Below are 26,849 nucleotides of genomic sequence, written 5' to 3' on the forward strand. Positions count from 1 at the left end.
ATATCGAACAATATATTTAATATTATATGTATATATATATATATATACATGCGTATATTTTGTACTGTGTTTATCTGAACGTTCTTGGATTCCACTACCAGATACAAGAACTAGCTTCGAAACACACTCACTAACTAACCGCAAGACTACGATTCTAATAAAATATCTCTCTCTCTCTCTCTCTCTCTCTCTCTCTCTCTCTCTCTCTCTCTCTCTCCCTCTAATATATTGAATAAAGTGAGGAGAGGGTAATTCAAGTAACCTAATCACGATAACTAAGAGTTTTTCCAATTCAAATTTTAGTCTTGTTAGCAAAGATAAATCGTTATTGATTTTAGTATAATGACTCGTCTTTGATTATTATTCGATTGATTACCTAACGAAAGCTAAAACGTAAAGAACATGATATTTTAATGTATAATGTACAATATACATTTATTATTATTATCAATATACATTTATTATGAATTTAGCACTAGCTTTACATCGTAGATTTTTCATTTCAAATTATATTTATATTGATTAAACAAAAAACGATTCAAGAATATCATAATTACAGGTGATATCTACATGTTTTGTAACGTGCGATAGTCGTTAAGGCAATTTTTAACAAACTGTATATATATTCAAAACCTATTTTCTTGGAAATGAAGCTTTAAATGAAAAAATTTTATTCTGCATTTTTAACTCAGTTTTATATGTACATTAATATCTTGTTAATTATTCTTTTCTATAATTTCTAGAATTAGTTAAATTCAAATGTATTTAATAAATTATCAAACTCAATTTCCTCGAAAACTAAGATGAAAAAATTTTTATTATTTTTTTTATTCTTTCATAAGGAATTACTTGATTATCTTCCGAGTCGTATGATTATATACTATACACATTTACAAATTTCCATTCGACGATTATTTACTACTTACAAATTTAAAAAATTATTCTAAAAATTTGTTAATTTAAGAATTATTATATACATAAATAAAATTTCTTTACTGTATTTGCTTTTCATGTTGTACATACAATTCGTAAGGTAGGAATATAATAATAATATATGATGCCATTATATTAAAGGAAACTGTTTTATAATATTAAAAAATAAGTAAAATTTCAATTTCTCATCTCCTATAATATGTTTACTCTTTAAAAAATATTTAATAAAGATTAATTTAATTATTTAAATTAATGTTTAAAAATACTTAATTCATTACTATAACCAAGCATACATTTTATATTAATGTAGTACTATACACGAAAAAAAATTTGATTTGAAACAAAGAAAATATCAAACTATTATTATTTTATATTAATTAATTATATATTAATTTTTATATTAATTATATTATATATTAATTAATATATTCTATGATACTAATTTGACAAGTACATGTTGCAAAGTTACAAAATAAAATACAACTTACATCACATCACGAATAGAAAAATATTTATAAAAAGACACGTATTTTTGAAGTAATTAACATCACATAATTTAATTTCCATCGTAATCTTCCATGAATCGTGTAAGTACTTTATTACAATTGTATCATTACTAGTTTTCAGTTAAGAACCGTCAGGTGCATATTTAAAATCAAAGCATAAAAAAAAGTATAATGAGAATGTCTTGCTTATGATTAAAAACAATATCTGTTTTTCACGATATACAAAATCGATTTTCGATTGGTTGCTGCGTTAACTACGTTTGCCTCCTAACCAATCAAATTTCTATCGAAACACGTCACGTAGCGATACGAGCGCTGCTATGCAGCATACCTTCAAAACACAACCCCACCATCATTTCGGCGTTAAGGAGAAAAGAAGATGGCCGCGAGGAGCGAGAAAGAAAACAATCTTGAAGAGCGTTAAAGGTGGTAGAAGAATACGGTGCCTCGAAGGAGAACGAGCTACGAATCGTCTAAAACTCTCCGACTTCAGATTACTTTAAGTATACCACCGTATAACAGACGCTCGAAAACGACGGGAAAACGAGTGTTGAATAGTTACATGTGTGTCCTTGTTCCGAAGAGGTCAGTCTGTCGAGGATCGTCCTTGGAATCGCTCGTCCCTAAAGCCGGTTCGAGGAGCTAGTGATCTCAAAAACAAAAATGGCGGATGTCGACTCGAGGGTGGATCATTCGGATCCCGAATTACGGTTCCTTTCCGTTGACAGGAATAATTTTAACGATCCTGCAACTCAGGCAGAATGGACGCAGAAAAAGCTGGTTTGGGTGCCACACGAAACCCAGGGTTTTGTTGCAGCTGGGATAAAGGGTGAACGGGGTGATGAAGTTGAGGTGGAGATTGCCGAAACTGGGAAACGGGTCCTTGTCGCGAAAGACGATATACAGAAGATGAATCCACCAAAATTTGACAAAGTTGAGGACATGGCTGAGCTAACGTGCCTAAACGAAGCCTCCGTGCTGCATAACCTCAAAGACAGATATTATTCCGGCCTCATTTACGTAAGTTTGACAGATTTTCCCGTTTTCCGTTACTAATACTGTCAAAGATAAACCAACGAAAGTTATTCTTAAAAATATTTTTATCTCTTTTGACTTGAGAAACAATTTACAATTAATTGTAAAGTATAGCAATGTACTTTTCTTCATTTTTCTTTTTTTTTTTTCAAATGGAGCAGAAGTCAGTTACAATGATATCAATTTTGAAATTATTTGAATTTATTTTTTGATTTATTTTGATTAAACATTAGTACAAATGTTATATATACATATATGTATTTATTTTCTAAATAGAACATGCATGCAATGTGTCAGTATATAAATGCTTTCAATTCAAAATCATCAAATTTATTTGCAGTTGACTTATTTAATTGAATTGATTTATTTAATTAAGTTCATATTGCCTATAATAGTATAAAAATATTGCTCTAAATTATACGGGTAAGTAAAATTTTTTTTGAACTGCATTATAATTAATTTTTTAATGTTTTTAATCTTAATTTTTGTATTTCTTTTTATAAATATCTTATCAGTTAGTTTGTTCACTAGATTAGTATTAATTGTATCAGATATCATTATCTTGATAATACACAAAAAATTCTATTTGAATTAAAAAAAATTTATCACCTATTTAGAAAATTATGTTGAAAAGAAAAATTGAAACATATACATATATATACATATTTAAAATTTCAATTAGAAGTTAATTTTTATAACATATTTTTGTTTAAAAAAATTCAATTGGAATATATAGGCAAAACAACATAATATTAATATGTGAATATAATATTAATATTAACATAATATATGATATTAATATAATATTAATATTAACAAATAATATTGATATAATACATGATATATATATATATATATATATATATATATCACTGCTTTTATGTGTACCGTCACACAAGAGTTTGAAATAATTTAACGTTAACCATGAATTTTGTAACAGTTATATAGATATATATATTTTAATATCAATATTTTATCAATTCTTTTTATTAACATGTTAATTTTACATTACATATACATTATATATAATTTTACATTATATATACTTTATGTTTGAAATAATGTTGATTTTTTATTTAACTGTCAATATTTTAAAATGTATGCAAATATTTAATAAATAGTATAAATTATAATATAATAATAATAAAATAATTTCTTATATAATGTACTGAATTAATTGCATGCAATTTATATATTAAAGAAATATGGTTATTTTTAAATAATCATATTAATATAAATTATATATAACAATGTTAGAAACAGTTAGATATACAATCACCAAAATATTATAATTTATTTTTTACAATATTTTTGTCTTTCAAATTCAAAAGATTTCTTTAAAAATCATTATATGTAAGTCATAATCAGAACGAAACTTACAATTATATTTTTACCATCTCCATAATTCAGTTGGTACACATAAAATAAATGTTTTGCACGAACTGGAAGTACATATATATATATATGGAAAGTGAATCAATTGAAATTAATTTTGAATCATGTAATATTGAATGGAAAATTTGTATTATCAAATTTTTATTTTACGCTCGAGCTTTCTCTTTTTTTTCTTTCCTTTTGTTGTTGTGTTACGAATTAAACATCTTAAATAAATCAAACGCGCTTGTAAACGTAACACTGACCTAGCTCAAGGCTCTCACTGAATTTGATTATCTTACAGTGTAGTGTCAAACTTTTTTCGCATGTTTCTAAGCAAAAGTTATCTTCGAGATTCTTCTCACTGAATTTACTTATTTCTGTTATATTGTATTATATTTACTGTCTCCGTTGTATTTTCTTATATTTGAAATTTTATAATCGATAATAACAATGGACAAATCTTTTACTTTACGTTTGTTATAAACGTGTATAAATTAATAATTATGAGAACCTGGTTATAAAAAGACACGTAATATAGAAATATTTATAGATAATAATTAAACTTATGATTATTGAAGCTTCGAATATTTCTTTATTATTTATAAATAATTAAAGTAATTTTCTATTGTATAAATGATTGCACAACTTGCTTTTCTAATGAGTGAACTTCACCAAAAAATATTGGAACAAACAAAATTTATTGTAATTAATTCTTTCATGAAAGTAAATTAGAAGCAAACAGAAATGATTAATGATACGTTAATACATTTAGTAATTTATTGTTGGTAAGTTTTGTGGTAAAATTGACATCAAATTTCTACATCTATAACATAAAATAGGCGATATTTTAATGTACAACAAATTAAAAAATAATTGTTTCATTCTACATTGAATTTTTTTCATGGAGTAATACTTATGGAATCATTGTTAAATGATATTACTCCTTTATTTTTATTATTAGTATGAGAGAAAAAGTAATTCCTCACATGTAATTTTATTATTATTTTTAATTATATTAATTATAATAAAGACTGAACAAGTAATAATTTTTTTGGAAATAATTTAATCGATAGAGAAAAGTATAGAATCTCGAAGCTTTAAAGAAGATTGGAACTTCAATATTAAAAGATAACACAACTGTGGTTCATTCTTGACTCTTATCTGAGACTGATAACAGCCATACCTCATTTCCACGTATGTATAACATTGACTCACCGTAATTTTTAGCATAGTTTGAAGGTTACATTTAAAATTTTGTAGAACCAAGTGGTAGAGCCATGTGATGAAAAGTATGCGGACTGATTCATAAAAATTCACACGCAATACGGTCCTTTAATTCTATGTCATAAATGTTTCAATTTAGTAGTACGTATCACAATTTTGGTAAATAAGAACTTTGGGATAATTAAGAGGGAGGTAAAGCAGGAGAACTGGAACATTTTACTTTCACATCTTTCAATATAAATTTGGAAATGCAAATATATTCTAGGTATTTCCGCTTAAATTCTTTCCCTTTTAATAATTAGCTAAACCGTAGCTGAAATCATGGCTGAAGATCGTGTAGGATTTTATCGGTCAATTTTAATTAAAAGAACTGCGGTTTTTATTGAGCCTTACGATATAGAAATATCTGCTTACGTACGACAAGCATTCTAGGACACGAGAGAGTGACGTCATGCATGTGCCTCGTACGTGCTGATTTTTCTTCTTTCAATCCGCGGTATATTGCATTCCGTACAGTGTTCCGAAAATCATCAAAATCTTTAAAATCATGACCCTTTGTAATTGGGATACTATTGCTAAAATATTAAATTTGATTACCTATACAACATCAGTTTCTTTGATTTATCATAAAAATTCAAATGAATTCACGTACTAAACTGGATCATTGTCTCTTCTAATTTTTAAATACTTGTTGAGACCCGTTCGAATGTATGTCTCCTGTTGTACATACTTTGGTTTTATATATATGGGGATATGCTTTAATATAAGTCGTTAATGTAGAAACGAACGAGGAAAGAAGTTTGAGACACATTGCTGTTTACTCTTCATCGAATTTAGAAAAAGAGAAAAGAGAAAGAGAATGATCAGGGAGCAGTCCTTATAAGGACGAGTGTCCTTAACCTGCTTCCTGGCGGTACCGTAAACGTTCCGATGTAATACACCAGTGACGAGTAGAAGAGGAAAAGAGAAAGAGCCAGTTTCGCTGAAGATTTCATACCTTTTATAGTCAAGACGCAGTTTCGGTCTTCTTAGGAAAGAAACCGAACTCTGATGAAACCACACAGATTCCGGGATTGATTAAACACGTCGCTTCGTCATATATCCTTGTCCTCCTCTCTTTTTTCGCCAGCTCCTCCTTTTTCTCCTTCTCCTTATTTTACGATCCCTCTCCTTTTTATCTTTCTTTCCCTCTTTCCACTTTTCGTTCGTTTCCCTTCTCTTTTTTACTCTCATTCATCTAAATATGATTCGGAAAATTGTCCAACAAAAAGAGGTGCTTACATGTTTACTAATTTTTGACTACTTTTTACTTTCAATATCGGATAATATTTTTTTTATAAAATCCAATGTTAAGTTGTTTTTCAATTTACATAAAATTATTTTTTCTTTCTTTTACCTTGAACTTTAGTGGATTTAAAGCAAAATATAGTTAAAATATTTTAGAGTAATGATTAAACATAATTAGAATATGTACAAATTTTAATATTCCGTAAAAGATATATTACTAGTACTATATTACTCAAAATGCTTATTATGCATTACGGCTTTACTTTGTTCAAATAGAAAGTGCATCATACTTTCGCAGATGATTCTGTTAGTAAAAGTGACACGTAATCATGAAAATATGATACAATGTGAATATTCTTTTTTTTTCTCGTGATAATTTCTATACACGTATAATAACGTATCGTGATCGTGATACTTATGTCTAAAACCCGTGATAAATTGTGCAGAAAATGGCCCACTTTAATATGCTTCAATTACTAAAAATTTCTGTATGTGCAACCAATTTTAATAGTTAATAACTTTTAAAAGGTTAATGATTGTTGATTATGTGAAAACACCATATCTTTTACGTGTATCAACAAAATACAGAATTATCCTAACGTTTTTATCGCATTTGTTATTTTAAATAAAATGAAACTTTTTGCACTTTTGCAACGAGATATGTTGCAATATAAAAAAGTGATGACCATGGTCATTTGTCTGCGGCCCAAGTATTACTAACTCTTTAACAATGTCTGACGAATATCATCATGTCTTATAATTCATTATAAGGAAATGAATATTTTTTTAGATAACACATTCGCCATCGTTTAACTTTAATTAAACGTATTTCTAAAATATGCAATTCTAAAACAAAATTCCACCGTTAATGAAAAGATTTTGAAAGTAAATTTTTGATTTATAACGAGAGGAAATAAAAAATAAATTATTAAATGCGAAGTGACAACACCGCGGTTACTTTTTGAAAGGCATAAAAGATCAGTGTCTTATGAATTAACGTGAAAAGTGACATTAGCTTTTTTCTACGTCGCCAAGTCGAGAAAGACATGCAATTTTCCTTTAGAGGGAGTTAGAGTCAGTGGTTGTTAGTGAGCTATAACCAGGAATGTTGGGCAGGTCGACGACACGATACTCTCAAAGACCGGTTTTGGAGACCTTCGAGGAGAGAGTTCTGTTTAAAAAAAAAGGAACAAAATAGCCGTGGATCCCTACTTTGCATTGAGACTTTATTCGACCTCGATTAGGTTCATCTGTTTTAAACAGAGGAAAAAAGGAAAATTGTAAATATTTTTCTGCGTTCGACATTATTGAAAATTATTAATAGAGATATTACAGTTTGAAAATTAAAATCGTTACAAAAGATTGAAGAAACGTTACTTATGAAATTTGTGGAAATCTAATGATTTTATATTATTAAAAAAATAATCACAGAAAGCATATATAGCAATAAAAATAATAATAATAATAAAAATTTCGTGTAATTGACGTTACGTGTGAAAAGATTTATATTTATTAGATAGAATTAAAAATAATATAGAATATAATACAGATTTATTATTAATATTGTTATTGTCATTAATTCACAAACATTCAACAATATGAAACATTATAAACATAATCATAGAGAATAGTTAAAAAATACTATACCTTCTCTATCGTAATTGATCATAATTTACTGTTTGAAATATTTTTCAGTTCAATGAAAATAACCGTGCATAACGATGCACATGTGTTTATCTATTTTTTCAAAAATGTTTTATAGCTGTAATTTCTATCGTATGATTTTTCTTGCGACTTATATTGCATAACAATAAAATTGTTTGTGTATCGATTATTAGGTCATCATTTCATTATTTCAGCGAATGTACCGCAAATCTACCGCTATACTCTTATCAACGGGTACTGAAACGGAGCAAAGTTATTTAACCTCTTATCGAACAACTACCGGTACAATTGTTATCCGTGAAATGAGTTGTCGCGACATTCATAAGTTTCTTTTAAATATATTTTTGTGATACATCTACTGTACGAAAGTAATGCAAAAAATTAATTGATAGAAATATTGAAAGTGAGTTAGTCTCGAGATCTAATTTCAAAAATTTCTTTGATTGCCCGTTGCTTGACATTTTTTCGTGGTTACACACTGGTATAGGCTTGTGGAAATCGACCCGCTTGCTCATCTTTCCCATATGGTGACGCATACCTTAGGCTTTTTGTTCCGCTCAACTTGTAAATTATTCGTCGAAATATGTTAGAAAAGGAACAATTACCGAACGTTTCAACGTACTGCAAAACATGGTTCATAATTCAATCCTTTACGAAATACGAGATATATTTTGTGACGCATAGTCTGTTCGAGCCATCGTGATTTTTAAATAAAATATAAATCGATCTTCTCTTGTTCGTGTTTATCTGCTTACACAGTATAGTCGTTTATCAATTTATGGGGTTATTGATGGTTAAAGTGCAACACGTGCGTAGCAAATCATTTCAAGTGTATGCGCTACGTAACTTCTACAAGTGCCTCATACGTGAATTACACGCATTGTAATTGAACACTTACGCAGTCATCGAAACAAAGAGCTCATATTTAACGTTTTTTCTTTTCTTTTTTCTATTTATCAAAATTAAATTGTAGCATCGATATCATTCAATTAATGAAATTCTTGTTATTAAATCATATGCTATACTCTGTAATATACTCTGTAATTATTTATTATAGATTATTAACTCCAGTGAAATCTGTTAATCTTTTGCGCTGGAATGACATTCCACGCATGTCAAGAATTTTTTGTTCCAAAATTATAATATTTTCTCACAATCAGTTGTAAGTATATTTAAGTAAAACAAATAATAATAAATTTATTACTTCTCAATAATTTCTATCCAGTGATATCATACCGACGAAATTCAAAAAGATAGCGACGAATTATTTTATACGGTTTGGTCACTCGTTATGATCCGCAATCAGTTGCCAGCGCAAGTGGTTAATTAACAGAATGCATATCATTTTATCCTTAATTGATAAAATTTCAAAGAAACTTTAACACAATGCTATTCTCATTGAACTAGCTATAACTGATTTCTTCCTCTCGTGCTATTTTATTTTTATGTTTAATCGATTTTTCTGTTTAATTTGTATATCGCTTATTTCGTTCAATACATTAAACAAACAAATCAAAACTTATAGGGAGTCTGTCCATTTTCCTTGTCAATAACGTTGTACGCCGTTCTTTAAAGCGCGAGAGAAACTCTCGTGCAGAGAAAATACTTTCACGATGTACAACATGAAAAAATTAGTAAAGCATTTAATTTTCCTTGCATATTCGAAACCATGTTAAAATCATGAAGGAAAAAGAGAGAAAAATATTATTTCTTTTTTATAATGTGCCTATAGTATGTTAATCCTGTTAATCTTGAATTTTTTGTACGAAAAATGTAACAAGAATGTTGGTTGTTTGGAATTGTTCACATATGCTTTGATAAAGGAGAAACAGAGGAATTGGAATTTGATTCAATGATTTGCCAAGATACTGTGTGAATGATTCTTAAATTCGAAGCAAGTGAAATTTCTTACCTGAATAACATAATAGAAAATGTTATTTAAAGGTAATTTGTGTTTACAAATTTGACCAACGAAAATATTGAATTATATCAATATTCGTTTAATCTATTTAATAGAAATTTCATATACTTATATATATATAAAATTTAATACAAATAAAGTAAAATTTTCATAGGAAATGTAGAAAGTATTATAAGTTTTGAGATATATTATTTTATAAATGGTCATGATTTGTAAAAAAAAAAAGTCAATTATTGAGTTAAAATTTGTATTTAAAATTGTACTTTTATCTGTAGTTTTTATCTATAAAATGTATTGTTTGAGTGATGCTATAATTTTTCAAGATATTTAAGGGAAAACTTCAGCATGATTGAAATTTTCTTTGTCCAGACCATTCATCGATTCGTTGGTATGATTGCAGACATACTCAGGACTGTTCTGTGTGGTGGTAAATCCATACAAGAGGCTACCAATTTATACGGAAAAGATAATGGAGAGGTATAAGGGTATTAAGAGACACGAGGTTCCACCCCATGTTTTTGCTATTACCGACACAGCATATCGTTCTATGCTCCAAGGTAATTACTTCTTCTATTTGTTCAACCATTCGCTAATTTATTTAGTCATTAAGGGTTATCGAGATATTTAGTTGTTCTTTTATTTTTTCTGTTTAATTATTTGCGATTAGTCGTTTATCTGTGATATGTCCATAAAATAAAGTTTATATAATTGATTGTAGTTTGTTAATGAATTTTAAAATAAGAGTATTTTTGCTTATTTCTTCAAAATATCAGATCATTTGTATTACGCATCTTTGTTTATAGATCGTGAAGACCAGTCAATTTTATGCACCGGTGAATCCGGTGCTGGTAAAACTGAAAACACGAAAAAAGTCATTCAATACTTGGCGTATGTCGCTGCCTCAAAGCCAAAATCAAATGCGGTAAGTTAATAACTAAATATCTCGGTTTTTGGTGAGATTCAATATATAAAGAATTTTATAATATTTAAAATACTAAAAAAAGAAGAAATACTAAAAAAAAAAAAATTATTGACAAGATGCTATAATTATATATATTTTTTAATATTAAGATGTACATTCTTCTCTATGCATTGGTCTCTTTTTTTTTTTCCTATATTTGTATAGAATGAACGAAATTTATTGCAGTGTAAGACATTTTTTCCTTTTTTCACTCCAAAAAAATTTAAAGAAATTCATTATATAATATACTGAACAAAGTACTCATTAGTTTAGATTAGTTAAATATTTATAAGTATAACTAAACTAAAATATAATATTATTAAATCTATATAATATCTATATAATATTATATAATACTATTAAAATTATTTAGATATTCATATTCTTTTGTTAGTCATTGGAATATGTATAGAAATATTGATTGTTATGAAAATTTATAAAAAAATACTTTAAACAACTATTTTTCTTATTATGATACTTTATTATTTTTAGAGTTATATTATATATTTTTATAGTTTTAAAATTAACAGATATATTTATATCTATCATATTCTAAATGCTTTGCTCTATTTTACAAATAGACAAATTAATAGATTTGTGAATTTCTTGATATGTTTAAATACTATTTCATATAAACAATAACAAATAGAAGGATATCCTTTCTTTCTAGTGTCCCTTCCATAATTTCATGCTAGATGTTATAATACTTTATAAATTATTCATTAATAATATATATACACATATTTAATCTCTGAAATGATAAATGTTATTTTATTATTTATATCGATTTTTTTTATTCGATTTTTGATTCTGAACATATCGATTTTGACATTAAAAATTGTTTCATAAATTTATTGGAATTTACAACGTATGCTTTTATGACGATTGACGATTCTTATCTTAATTGAAAAATGTGAGATATTTCATGAAAGAGAAGCTTTAGTAAGATAAAATTTGCATTTTCGTGAAAGTAATAATTGTTATTTTATAAACATATTGTTTAATATATAAAAATATTATTTATTTTTTTACAATAGCTAATTATTAAGAACATATATGTACATTGTTATATCATTTCTATTTTCTAAATAAAAATTATGTTTTTAAAACTAGTTGTATAAAAATAGCAAATGATTACAAATAATAGATTATCCGAGGGCAGGTTTTCACTTATTTAATTTGAATCTGCACTGAAAATATATTTATAATTGTGTAAGCATTCACTTCGTATCACTATGTAATTTTACTTTCAGTTTCATAATTTGAATATGAATCCTGGCATAATGTTAATGATATATTAAATAGTTAGTTTATTCTGAAATAAAATTTATTATATAGTTGTTTACATTACATATTTATGAAGAATCAGTTAGGACTTTAATATGTTCCAAAAAATGATTTTCAAGAGGATACGAATTTAGAAAGGATTTATTTAAATAGTAATTGAAAGTATTGTAAATTTCATCCGGTGCATGAAAATTTCTGTAAATATTCTTCCTTTTCTTTTTCCGTGCATGATGCTTCGTAAATTCTTCGTATGAACATAAACAAATACATGATAAAAATATCAAAGTTAAGAAATTATACAAAAGCAAATTTATATAATACAGAAAGAATATTTTGAAGTTTTAGATCAATGCAAATAAAAATTCTAACAATTGAAATCTATTTGTTTCAAATACCTAGTATTTTAAAATAATATAAAATGTTATTTTGAAATGAATTCTTAATATCGTTTGAATTATGAATTATTAAATTTTTCTAGCCAAAAAAAAAATAAATCTTCAAAATTTGGCAATTTTCAATAATTGTGTTTTGTACGACTTTTTAATAACAAAATACTGCAATCATAATAATCTTAGAATTTTCTCTAAAGTTACATATATATGTGCAGTATCAATATATCATATACATACACATACATCAACGATAACACAAAACGGAAATTCGGTCACAGTTTCCGCGGTTAGATAAAGTTATAATACACTGAACTCTCTGCTGCAAGAAAAGCACATAATATTTTAATACATAAAAAGTATATAAAATATTTCTAATAGCCTCGATTAAATTAATAGTTTTTTTATCAAAAAATTGATTAACAAACCGTAGAAAATAAAACATTGATCAATTTCACTACATTTATAATATAAACAATTTCATAACAATACTTAGATATTGCCGTTCTATTTAAAATAGTCTTATATGTGTATTGAAGAGTATATTGTATAGTAGATACTAAATATTCCACATATAGTTGTGTTTAAATACTAATAACTGTACAATTAAACGAACATGATTTGTCAAAAACATCGAATCGTGACTTATAAAGAAAAGCATCGATTCATTAAAAATACACGTAAGAAAACAAAAATAAAACAGAAGATAAATGCGTACGTTAAATGTTGATTGTGTAAGAGTTACGTGAACTGTTTCAAAACCTGATCATTGAATACTGGATCACTGTTTTACGATCGCGATAGGTACTGATAGGCCATCGTAGATTACTGGCTCTCGAAGGATCTTTCCTTTTTCAGTGAAACGATCCACTTATCGGCCTAACTCGGCTTTGAGTCATTCTCGTCTGACTGTTCTGAGTCACCGTATGCTTCGAAACTTGTGTTCTTATATAGGAAAAAACTATCGTCATTCCCTTTTCACGTGTTTCATAATTCAATATTAACGACTGCGCGAATTGTTTAAACTGCAAAATCATTAAGAAAGAGTCGCGAGAGGATTTATAATACGTAACATATCAGAATTTTGTAATTGAAGAATTAAATATTTTCTAAAATGTATCTTTCTAACTGTAGATAAAAAAGACCATTACTGACTAATAAATTATCCAATTATTTTCATTGATACATATTAAACAATTAATCATATAAATGAAAATGGAATTTCTTTTTTTCTTTTTTTTTTTTTTTTTCGTTTTAATTTTATTCGTGATGATTTTTTTTTAAATTATTTGAAATTTTTCTCGGATTTTATTGACACACTTCGAGTAATTTTGCATAATTGGCGTTTGAGTTCTTCAAAATTTCGAATGAAAATTAAAAATCGTGAAATCAAGTAATTTTATAAATTCTTTCATTCCCGGTGCTGACTTTCGGCGGCTTCAACATACCTAGACACCAAGTCCGGCATTAATCATAGTAAGTCAACAACAAAATGATCAACATTCCGCTCACGCGATATATATACGCTATTATCTGCCTTCTTTACGTTTATTTTTTTTTTTTTTTTTCCTTATTGCTTCTTGTTTTGTGATATGTTTTTCAGCTTTCGTTCACTAACAATTTGTATCCCGAGGTTTTGGAAGTTCTGTTTCGATAACTTTGTTAACTTTGTCATATATTCTATGCACGTGAAAATATATGTATGTTATTGCATCTTTGTTTCGTCTAGCGGATATTTCTAATAATTATTTTACTCTAGTGATATTTAAATTAACCGCATTTAATTTTACCAGTCTGAATAGAAAAATAAGACTTCTCTCTTTCTCCCTTTCTTCCTTTTCCATCTTTCCCTTTTTTTACGTATTGTATTCTATATACTAATAAAGTGGCGTTAATGAAAAAATTAAATTGAAAATATTCTTAACACAATAGCTTTAGTCGAGTGAAAAAGAAAATATTCTGAAGTTCTAGTTCTAACATATTTTCCGTATTTTTTATTGCTGCTCGCTGGATTCAGGGTTCCGGAAATGTTTCGGATAAATTTGCGGTAATTAACGTGAGAGTCGACTAATTGAATTATTTATTAATATATTCGCTGTCGTGTCTATTTATGTATGTGTGTTGTGTATGCTTTATACGTATTTATTTTACTTTGCGCTTAATTATATAAAGTTTTAAGTAAAATAACAATTTTTTATATTGGAGATCAATGTTTTGTTTTTATTCAACATATTTATAACTAATTTATCTTAACTGTTTTAAGAAACATTGCTTTGATAGAGAGATGAAGATTGATTGATTAATTGCTCCATAAAGAGATACATTAAGTTGAGAAATTAACTTTTTCTGAATTCTTTCCCATTGATTCCTATATTTATTAAGAAATTTATATTGATTTTTAAGTTAAAGAGAAACCCAAAAGGAAGTGTACAAAGTTTTGTGTTCCTTGAAAACAATGAGTATATAATCATTATAATTGTATTTATTTAGTAACTATTACAACTAATATACTATTAGTTATAATCTAGTAAATTATAAAAACATCGTAACCTTTTTTTGAGAAACATCTATTATATTATAACTTTTATTGCATTTCGTACATTGCTTAGTTTTTATTCGTCACAGTTATTAATTTAATCGTATATTTTAAAATAAAGAAATTTTTCGTTCTGTTGAAAGTTTATTTACTTGTGTACTTGATGTAAATTTCTAAATTTTCTAAATGACATATTAACTTATAAAATACTTTTATTGCTTACATAAATTTATGAACGCATTATTTGTTATTCTTCAAATATTTTAAAGACATATTCATATTTTACAATTTTATTATTCTGAGCCAAGTCGATTAATTTCATTTTTTACTGATTTCTTAATTTTCAAGCAATAAATGATTTAGTTGCATAAGTAATTCGATTTACAATTAGAAGTAAATTTTAAGTGTGTGTTCAGAGTGAGTTAAATCAGTGTTCTATTTTTCAATGAAGTTGATCAATGTAGTTTCTGAAAGTCCCATTTATAGAATTATTTGTGTCGATTAATAGTAATTTTATAAATTGAATATGTCTATATTACAACTTTTCTACTAAACCTTTAAATTATTATCATTTTGATAAATTCAAAAAATATATCTATGCTAAAAGTAATGAACAGATTTCATACTGTAAAATAAATTAAAAATTTTCATTTTAATTAATATAATTAATAATTTTTGATGATAGGGTGAATTGGAACAACAACTCTTACAAGCGAATCCAATTTTAGAAGCTTTCGGGAATGCTAAAACAGTGAAAAATGACAACTCCTCCCGATTTGTAAGTGCTGCAAATTTTTTTCTTTTTTTTTATAACCTTTTTCCAAATTGATTGTTCTTTGTAATTTCTTATGTACAAGAAAGTTTTTTATTTCTTAATATAAAATATATAACTTGTGAAACAATGTTATACATTAGTAATTAATTATTATAAAGTTGCATAATAATTGCTCTTCTACTGAAGTTTTTATTGTTTATTGACAGATATAATACGATGAAATTTATACTTTTTATTGTGTTTTAAAAAATAAAATAATAAATTTTTTTAGCAAGAATTTTAAAGTAGACAATATTGAGTATGTATTGTTAAGTGTAAGTTAAAATCAATTTGTCTGAATGATACTAATTCTTAAGTTTAATGATAATCAAATATTTGTGAAACAGGGTAAATTTATTCGAATAAACTTCGATGCCTCGGGTTACATTGCCGGTGCAAACATAGAAACTTATCTTTTGGAGAAGTCAAGAGCAATTCGACAAGCAAAAGATGAGAGAACTTTCCACATATTTTATCAACTCTTAGCAGGTGCCTCACCTGAACAAAAGAGTAAGTTGATTTTTATTAATATTAATCATTCGTTTTCTACAATTACGTATCTCTTTTACGTATCCTTTTATATCCTGGAACTACTTATTAAAAGTACCGTTTTATGTGCATTTTAATGTGACAACTCCTCATGATACTCAAAAAGATGTGTAAATTGAACATTTGTGAGAAGAAATCACGAAAATTTAAGCTTCTTGTTCTTGCTTTGGCTTATTTTTTCCGATTTATCTTAAATGTAATTATAATAAAACCTTCGTTGTATGAATCTGTATTTTTCAATGATCTTAATATTCGAATATTATATTGTCAGAACAAAGTGTCTATTAGTAACTAGAAACTTAATATAACATTCGAATATCAAGATATTCGAAAAATAGAGTTTCAACTAAGGAAGGCTCTATTATACATGAAATTATTAGAAAATTAATTTCCTTTTTCTTATGTTTACAATATGTTTACAAAAGTCATCCAAGATAGAAAAATAAAACGAATAATATCGGACATAAAGGACATTAATTGAAATAAAAACTGTCTTTTCAATATTTAAGTAAAAAATTTTATTGTTATAAATAATTTTTAAAATAGATTTTTAGAAGTATTTCAGAAATAAATAAATAAAAATTAGAGATTAAATTCCAATGGAGTAATAATATTAGTTATCAGTTGATCACTCATCCTATGTAAGTTTATCGTGCACGTTTGTGCTGTGTAAAATGTTATTGACTCAGGCCAAGCCCATAGGACGCACTGTTTATTACTATTCGGAACAGACAAGTGAATCGATATTCCCGCTTCGAGACACTGAAACATTTCCGCCCATTATATGTTGTACTTGTTAGGGATATTTTGATCTATACACGAATCACAGATTCTCCGATTAAGCCTATCCTTTCGGGATACGAACGATTTTAACCAACCTTTTTCATAGATGACTCAGCTGTACTACCTGACTTGAAGTTCAATCATCGACGAGTAGAATGTTAAGCAACGAATTTGGACGTTGTTTAATAATGTATCACTATGATGAATGCATTTTTCCATTCACCAAAATATAAAATTAAAATGGCAAATTCACAAAGTTGTTCCTCACGATATAACGAAATATATATATATGATCTACTATATATGGTCTTCTATATTTATTGAGAATTTGGAGAAAACCTTTGGAAATTAAAGAAATATCATTCTAAATTGAATTGACATAATATAAAAATTACGTGTAAGACAAAATAATTGAAAAAATGTAATTTTTAATCATTCTGTAATTTAAAAAAAAATAAAAGTTTCATTCAAAGTATAATTTCACAGAAAAATAATTATAAATGATTAAATTGGAACGATAATCTAATTTTAGAAATTGAAACGGAAAGTTTATTTTTTATACATAGATTTTTTTACGTTAATTTTGAATTTTAATCTTTATTCATTTGTGGATGGATTATATAAATTCATTTAAAAGTAAATGCAAATAGTATTCAATTAAATGTTTTATTTTGATAATATTGATACAAGTGCAATAGAAAAATTCCATTTATTTCAATCATATTTTAGTTACCTAGTTAAATAAATATTAAAATGATTTAATATTTAAATGATTTCAGAGGAATTTATTTTGGAGGATCCAAAACATTATCCATTCCTCTCTAATGGTGCACTGCCAGTTCCAGGAGTGGACGATTCAGCTGAATTCTTCTCAACCGTGAAATCCATGCATATTATGGGCATGACGAATGAAGATTTTTCATCGATTTTTCGTATCGTGTCTGCAGTAATGCTTTTTGGTTCTATGCAATTCCGTCAAGAAAGAAACTCTGATCAAGCCACGTTACCGGATAATACTGTAGCTCAAAAAATTTCTCATTTATTGGGTCTGAGTGTAACAGAAATGACGAAAGCATTTTTAAAACCAAGAATCAAAGTGGGTAGAGACTTCGTAACGAAAGCACAAACAAAGGAGCAAGTTGAATTTGCAGTGGAAGCAATTTCAAAAGCTTGCTATGAGAGAATGTTTAGATGGCTTGTGAACAGAATCAATCGATCGTTGGATCGAACTAAAAGACAAGGAGCAAGTTTTATCGGTATTTTAGATATGGCTGGTTTTGAAATATTTGAATTGAACAGCTTTGAACAATTGTGTATTAATTATACCAATGAGAAATTACAACAATTATTTAATCATACCATGTTCATTTTGGAACAAGAAGAATATCAAAGAGAAGGAATTGAGTGGAAATTTATTGATTTTGGATTAGATTTGCAACCAACTATTGATTTGATCGACAAACCTATGGGTACGTTCAAAGATAAATGTTTTTCTTATAAATTTTTGAAATTGAAGTTTTTTTCAATTATTTGCTATAGTACACTTAATTTTTTATTCTTTAATATAATTTAGTTAGTTTATTTGGTACTAATGTATGCATATACATTTCAAATTTTCTTTCTTAAGTTATTTTCTTCCTTAAGTAAAAAACTAATGGGATTATATAATACAAATGTAATACATTCTAATATTATTTTTTCTATGTTTTAAAACACAATACAATATTTCTATTAGAAGTTTCTTCGTTATTTTCAAATTATATTTATTATTTATTGATAGATATTTCTTTAATAATTTATTAATAGATTTTTTTATTTATTGATAGATATTTCTTTAATAATTTATTAATAATATTTCTTAATAATTTATTAATAAAAAAAATTTTATTTCAAAACAGGCATCATGGCTTTATTGGATGAAGAATGTTGGTTCCCTAAAGCAACAGATAAAACATTTGTTGAAAAATTAGTAGGTGCTCATAGTGTGCATCCAAAATTCATGAAAACGGACTTTAGAGGTGTAGCAGATTTTGCTATCATACATTATGCTGGAAAAGTTGATTATTCAGCTGCTAAATGGTTAATGAAAAACATGGATCCCTTGAATGAAAATGTCGTTAGCCTTTTACAAAACTCACAAGATCCTTTTGTATGCCATATTTGGAAGGATGCAGAAATTGTTGGAATGGCTCAACAAGCATTAACTGATACACAGTTTGGTGCAAGAACAAGAAAAGGCATGTTCAGGACAGTTTCTCAATTGTATAAAGAACAGTTGGCAAAATTAATGGTTACTCTCAGAAATACAAATCCCAATTTTGTACGATGTATCATACCGAATCATGAGAAAAAGGCTGGAAAGATTGATGCACCATTAGTATTAGATCAATTGAGATGTAATGGAGTTTTAGAAGGAATTCGAATTTGTCGACAAGGATTTCCAAATAGAATACCATTTCAAGAATTTAGACAAAGATATGAACTTTTGACACCAAACGCTATCCCCAAAGGGTTCATGGATGGAAAAAAGGCCTGCGAGAAAATGGTAAATGTTATCTCGTTTATATATTATATATATTAATCAGAAATGATTATCGTTAATAATAATAATTATGAAATTATACAATATTCAGTATTAATGAAATATGAGTATTAGTATGAGTATTATTCAGTATTAACAAATACTCTACAAATTAAAATTTGTAGAATATTGATTGAATTAAATTCAAAATTATATAAATAGGTGTGTATGCATGTATATATATGTAAATGTAATTAAAGTCCTTTTAATTGTTTTAGAAATTTAAAACACATTTGTATTGCAGATTCAAGCCCTTGAACTTGATCCTAATCTCTATCGTGTTGGTCAATCAAAAATTTTCTTCCGTGCTGGAGTTTTGGCTCATCTTGAAGAAGAACGTGATTATAAAATTACTGATATAATTGTCAATTTTCAAGCGTTCTGCCGTGGTTTTCTTGCTCGCAGAAATTATCAAAAACGTTTACAACAATTAAATGCTATTAGAATTATCCAAAGAAATTGTGCTGCTTATTTAAAACTCCGAAATTGGCAATGGTGGCGTTTATATACGAAGGTAAAACCGCTTCTAGAGGTAACAAAACAAGAGGAAAAATTAACTCAAAAAGAAGATGAATTGAAACAAGTAAGGGATAAGTTGGAATTGCAATTACATTCTGCGCAAGAATATGAACGGAAGTACCAACAAGCTATGGAAGAAAAAACCATGTTAGCAGAGCAGTTACAAGCTGAGGTGGAATTATGTGCAGAAGCAGAAGAAATGCGAGCGAGATTAGCTGCCAGAAAGCAAGAATTAGAAGAAATTCTACATGATTTGGAAACAAGAATTGAAGAGGAAGAAGAAAGAAGTGCTGGCTTGACTCAAGAAAAAAAGAAATTACAATTAAATATAAGCGATCTTGAAGAGCAGTTAGAGGAAGAAGAAGCTGCTAGACAAAAATTACAATTAGAAAAAGTACAATGTGATGCAAAAATTAAAAAGCTTGAGGAAGATCTTGCACTTTCTGAGGATACAAATCAAAAATTATTAAAGGAAAAAAAGATTCTTGAAGAAAGAGCAAACGATTTATCTCAGACACTTGCTGAAGAAGAGGAAAAAGCAAAACATTTGTTGAAATTAAAAACAAAACATGAAGCAACAATTGCAGATCTTGAGGAAAGATTATTGAAAGATCACCAACAAAGACAAGAAGTAGATAGATCAAAACGGAAAATAGAAACTGAAGTGTCAGATTTGAAAGAACAACTTGCAGAAAGAAAGACACAGGTTAATGATTTTTATCACTTTTTCCCTTTTTTTTTTCTTAAATAAAACAAAATTAGTAGAAAAATAGAAAGTAGAAGTAATTTTAATATTAATTTATAGTGTGAAAACAACAATAGTAACAATAATAAATTTTTATAGGTAGAAGAACTTCAATTGCAACTTGGTAAACGTGAAGAAGAATTAAATCAAGTAATGGCAAAAATGGATGAAGAAGGTGCGGCTAAAGCTCAAGCTCAGAAGGCTCTTCGTGAATTGGAGTCTCAGTTGGCTGAACTTCAAGAGGATTTAGAAGCTGAGAAAGCTGCTAGAGGAAAAGCAGAAAAATTAAAACGAGATTTAAATGAGGAATTAGAAGCATTGAAAAATGAATTATTAGATTCGTTAGACACAACTGCTGCGCAGCAAGAATTAAGAAGCAAGCGAGAACAGGAATTAGCAACATTAAAGAAAAATTTAGAAGAAGAAACATCGATACACGAGGCAACATTAGCAGACATGCGTCATAAACATACACAAGAGTTAACTGCTTTGAACGAACAAATGGATGCATTGAAGAAAACTAAAGCTGTTTTAGAAAAAGCAAAGGCAACCTTAGAGGCTGAAAATGCTGACTTAGCTACAGAACTTAGGTCTGTTAGTGCCAGCAGACAAGAATCTGATAGAAGAAGAAAGCAAGCTGAACAACAACTTGCTGAAGTAAATGCAAAACTTGCAGAAGTAGAAAGAAATAGACAGGAATTGGTGGAAAGAGTAACAAAATTACAACAAGAATCTGAAAGTATCATGCAACAATTAGAAGCAGCAGAGTTGAAAGCTTCTACAGCCTTGAAAGCTTCAGCAACTTGCGAATCTCAATTTACAGAACTTCAGCAGCAACTTGAAGAGGAAACTAGACAAAAATTGGCTTTAAGTTCAAAATTGAGAGCGTTAGAAAGTGAAAAAGAAAGTCTGCATGATCAATTAGAAGAAGAAGAAGAGGCAAAGAGATGCTTAGATAAACAAGTACGATTTTTAATTTTAATTAACAATTGTTTTAAAAATAAGATAAGCTCAATTAATTTCAGTTACATATATATAAACATTATTATTTGTATGGATGTTAAATCAAAAATTTTTGTTTTTGAAAAGTTACAAATACCTTCAGTTATCAATTTTATTTTTTTAAAATAGGTTATGGGTTTGACTGTACAACTGGCTGAAGCAAAGAAAAGAGCTGAGGAAGAATCTGAAGCTGCTACAGCATTAGAAGAAGCAAGAAAGAGATGTATGAAAGATATTGAAGCACTTCAAAGACAAGTTGAAGAATTACAAGCTGCTAATGATAAATTAGATAAATCAAAGAAAAAAGTTCAAGCAGAATTAGAAGATAGTATCATTGAACTCGAAGCGCAAAGAGCAAAGGTGCTGGAACTAGAGAAGAAGCAGAAAAATTTCGATAAGGTAACTGTGGCTTCTTTTTGTTTGTTAGAAAAATATAAAATTAAAGTAATTCTTAGTTTATATTTAATTTAATAAATTTCAATTTATTAATTTTGCAAAAATAAACAAATTTTTAATGTTTATATTACCATTATTGTATTAGTTACGTGTTTCTATTAATAATAATAATAATAATTCTTATTTTTTAATATTATATTAATTTGAAATTAATAGAATTATGTTACTTCTTTTTAATTATTAACAATAGTTTGGGGAACTTTCTGTGAGTTTTTCATTTAATTCTTAATCATTTTTCATTTAATTATTAATTATAATTAATTAATTATTCATAATATGTAATGTAGATAATTTGATATTTGATAACAATATGAAGATTATATCATTTTTCATTTCATTTTATTGAATATCTTATGGATCATTTATGCACAACTAAATTTTCCATTTTACTTTAAATTTTTGTATATTTATATTATCATTATTATGATTATTAATTACATAGTTTATTATAATATTATACTACTATGATAATATCACTTCCACAACATTTATTATGTGTGTTAAAGCACACTATGCAATCATAAGCATGATTTTTGCACGCTTCTCCCATAAGATGTTAATTACCAATAACATAACTTTTAGATATAAGAAAAATTTAATGAATTTCTAAAGTAATAGTAGAATTATCATTAAATCAATTTAAAAAATTCTTTTTCTTATATTACCATCATGTTTAAGGTGCTGGCTGAAGAAAAAGCGGTTTCTGAACAATATGCAGAACAACGTGATGCTGCCGAACGTGAGGCTCGTGAAAAAGAAACTCGTGTCTTATCCTTAACTCGGGAACTCGACGAAATGAATGAGAAGGTTGAAGAACTTGAACGAATTCGTCGTGGTCTTCAATCGGAACTAGATGAACTTGTAAACAATCAAGGAACAGCAGATAAAAATGTACATGAATTAGAAAAAGCAAAACGTGCTCTTGAATCCCAATTAGCGGAACAACGTTCTCAAGTAGAAGAACTTGAGGATGAATTGCAATTTACAGAAGATGCAAAATTACGTCTTGAAGTAAATATGCAAGCTCTAAGAGCTCAATTTGAGCGTGACTTGCAAGCTAAAGAAGAACAAGCTGAAGAGAAACGAAGAGGATTAGTGAAACAATTACGTGATCTCGAAGCGGAATTAGAAGATGAAAGAAAGCAAAGAGCTGCTGCTATTGCACAACGTAAAAAAATGGAAGCAGACTATAAAGATATTGAACAGCAATTGGAAATGCACAATAAGGTGAAGGAAGATGCATTGAAACAGTTAAAGAAACTTCAAACTCAAATAAAGGATTGTACTAGAGAAACTGAAGAAGCTAGAGCTGCTAGAGATGAACTTGCAGCAAGTGCTAAAGAAACTGAGAGAAAGGTAAAGAGTTTAGAAGCAGACTTGATGCAATTAACTGAAGATTATGCCAGCAGTGAACGGGCTAGAAGAGCAGCTGAGAATGAAAGAGATGAATTACAGGAAGAACTCAATAATAATGCTAACAAAGGTACATTGATGTTGGATGAAAAACGTAGATTAGAAGCTAGAATAGCAACATTGGAAGAAGAGTTAGAAGAAGAACAATCATATGCTGAATTATTAACGGATAAAGCTAGGAAAGCTCAAATAAGTATCGAGCAACTAACAAACGATTTAACAGCTGAAAGATCAACTACACAGAAATTGGAATCGCACAAATTGTTATTAGAAAGGCAGAATAAGGAGCTGAAAGCGAAACTTACAGAATTAGAAACTGCTCAAAGAGCAAAAACTAAAGCTACCATTCAACAATTAGAGTCAAAGATTAATAATCTTGATGAGCAATTAGAAACTGAAGCAAAAGAGAGATTTACACAGCAAAAAATTAATAGAAAATTGGAGAAGAAACTAAAGGAATTAAGTTTGCAGTTGGAAGACGAAAGAAGAAACTCAGATCAATATAAGGAACAAGCAGAAAAAGTAAATGCTAGAATGAAAGCTTTAAAGAGACAACTTGATGAAGCTGAAGAAGAAATTAGCAGGCATAAGGCGATGAAAAGGAAAGCGCAGAGAGAAATGGATGACATGCTTGAATCTCAAGAAGAATTAACCAGGGAGGTTGCAAATCTTAAAAATAAATTACGGTAAGTTTTCGTTGTTTTAAATAAATATATTTCAATCGTTCATTTTTTTTAAATCTTTTGTTTTATTTCTTTTATATTTTAAATTGTTTACTATTAACGTTACTATAAACGTGAAGTCAAATATAATATATAAAATAAATATATATGAATATGTATAAATTATACAAAAGAACATTTAATACTCTCATAAATAATAATAAATTTTTTGCTCTTGTCACGAAAAGCTTTGTGGCATAACTTATTTATTATAAAGAAGACAAATAGATCAAGAAAGTTAATAAGTAAAAAGTTTTAATTTTTTGCCTTCGATTTACATTATTGGAAAGTAGTTTGAAAATAAAAAATGACTATACATATTAAAATATTTAGGCATCGAGGAAAAAAGAATAATTCATACCCCACATGAAAAAAAAGGAAATTCTTCAAGTCTCCTCAAGCATTCTTGTCCTGAGTCGTGGTTAGTCTATAAATTAATATTTTGAATTATATCATTTTTATGTATGCATATAGTTTAGATATATTTTAAAACAACAAAATACTTTGTTACATATAAAATATAGATTATATTTAGCATTATATTTTCCTATTATTCTTATATACGAGTATATATACAGTATTGTACATATATTAATTTTCATTTATTTTATTAATTGCATATTATTTTATAACGTATTCTTCTTCTCTATCTATTAATCCCATTAACAATTCCTATGTCTCAAAATTTATTTTCTATCATAAAAATATCATTAATTTTATCATTATACATATCATTTTTTAAAACAAGATTATACATTTTTGTTTACATTTTCACTAACTTTACTTATTTATTCATTTTTCCTTATATAACTTTAAAAATATCTTAAAATATTTTAATTGATTTTAAAATACTTGTCGCATAATTTGTTACTATTTTATTGATTATACGAATAATTGATTGCTTGAGAAAAGGGTATAAAAATCTGTAGATAAAAACAACATTCGATTTTGACAATTTAGAAATTATTTTATTTATTATTGTGAAACTTCCGTCACCTTTTCCTATTCAACATCCAACAGATATTTGATTAAAACTGCTAAAAATGTTTGCAGACGAGGTGGTCCTCCAATAAGCCTTAGTTCGACGCGTCTGAAACGCGGCTCTGTCCAAACTGGTGGATCCGGTGACGATTCGACGACACAGGACGAAAGTATCGATGGTGAGGAAACTGTCAACTGAACAAGAAAACACAGCACTTATTGAACCCTCACAACGCAGGAAATCCATAAAATTACCCAGGTCCAAGAAGTGTGTACGAGATCCGTTTCGATCAAAATTGTGTTCGAATCGGAGAACTCATTTGTATGAGTTCAGAAATCGATTCCAATGCGCCCAACGATGCCATTAGATGAGGGCGACGGCTTTCTTCTGTACATAAAAAACCCGACAGGGCCGTACCAACTAGTATTTTATCTCTGTTTCTTCCAGAACTCCATAAAAAATGACGACTTTTTTCTGATTAACTTAAAGCAGGTCTTTCATATTTATTTACAATAAGCTAATTAATATTCTTTGACATTAATTAATAAGTAAATGGCAGAAGAACGTCAATACCGAACTTTTTTTGTTTTTAATAAGTTTAGTGTCCAAGATATAAATTTACAGAGTATATTAATATATGGAATAATATGGAATATATTAATGCTATGACGTATTAATAGTATTTAAATGCCATACTTACACATTTATATTTGACATTCTTTTAATTATGTCTTATTTCTTGAAGATTTTCGTCATTTTTTGTGGAATACGCTACCATTTCGTCGGGTAAGATTGAGACTAGAAATATATTATTGGGGCTGCATAATCGATAACGAATTAACACCGCATTTAGGCAGCATTAATATCTATTATAATTATATTATAGTTATTATATTAATTATTATTATTAATTATTATTATATTGCCGCAGTTTTTATTTTTATCGCGAAAAATATTGTAATATGTTATTTGTAATTATTTTTAATAATGGAGCCAATGATGGACGATTCTAGGCATCGTTCCGAAAGATGTAAGATTATAATAGAATTTTCAAAAAGCTAAAATTTACTTTTTGATGATCAAGATGTTGAAAAAGACTATTTTGGGAAAAATATCAGCATCAAATCAAGTAAATAAGAATAAATCTAGATAAAACTTCTTT

General features: G+C 27.6%; 1 protein-coding gene across 2 annotated transcripts; it reads left to right on the forward strand.

Annotated features, from left to right (window-relative positions):
- The first annotated feature begins 1,794 nt into the window (after nucleotides 1–1,794).
- LOC122535520 (myosin heavy chain, non-muscle) lies at nucleotides 1,795–26,849 on the forward strand. Of its 2 annotated transcripts, XM_043667118.1 has the most exons (13): nucleotides 1,795–2,459; nucleotides 10,349–10,505; nucleotides 10,752–10,870; nucleotides 14,038–14,061; nucleotides 15,807–15,899; nucleotides 16,283–16,445; nucleotides 18,047–18,736; nucleotides 19,166–19,812; nucleotides 20,093–21,073; nucleotides 21,212–22,075; nucleotides 22,244–22,513; nucleotides 23,249–24,669; nucleotides 25,759–26,849. In XM_043667118.1, exons 1-13 carry the CDS (start codon nucleotides 2,103–2,105, stop codon nucleotides 25,883–25,885), a joined length of 5,913 nt encoding a protein of 1,970 aa, XP_043523053.1. In that variant the 5' UTR covers nucleotides 1,795–2,102; the 3' UTR covers nucleotides 25,886–26,849. The 2 variants fall into 2 exon arrangements, with proteins under 2 accessions (XP_043523053.1, XP_043523054.1); XM_043667119.1 differs by lacking the exon at nucleotides 14,038–14,061.

The sequence above is a fragment of the Frieseomelitta varia genome, unplaced genomic scaffold (genome assembly GCF_011392965.1).
Source record: "Frieseomelitta varia isolate USP_RPSP 00005682 unplaced genomic scaffold, Fvar_1.2 scaffold_731, whole genome shotgun sequence".
Taxonomy (NCBI): Eukaryota; Metazoa; Arthropoda; class Insecta; order Hymenoptera; family Apidae; genus Frieseomelitta; species Frieseomelitta varia.

Coding starts and splice junctions, on each gene's coding strand:
- LOC122535520 (XM_043667118.1), top strand. CDS start 2,103: ATGGCGGATGTCGACTCGAGGGTGGATCATTCGGATCCCGAATTACGG. Junction 10,506..10,751: donor ATATCGTTCTATGCTCCAAG/GTAATTACTTCT, acceptor CTTTGTTTATAG/ATCGTGAAGACCAGTCAATT. Junction 22,514..23,248: donor AGCAGAAAAATTTCGATAAG/GTAACTGTGGCT, acceptor ATCATGTTTAAG/GTGCTGGCTGAAGAAAAAGC.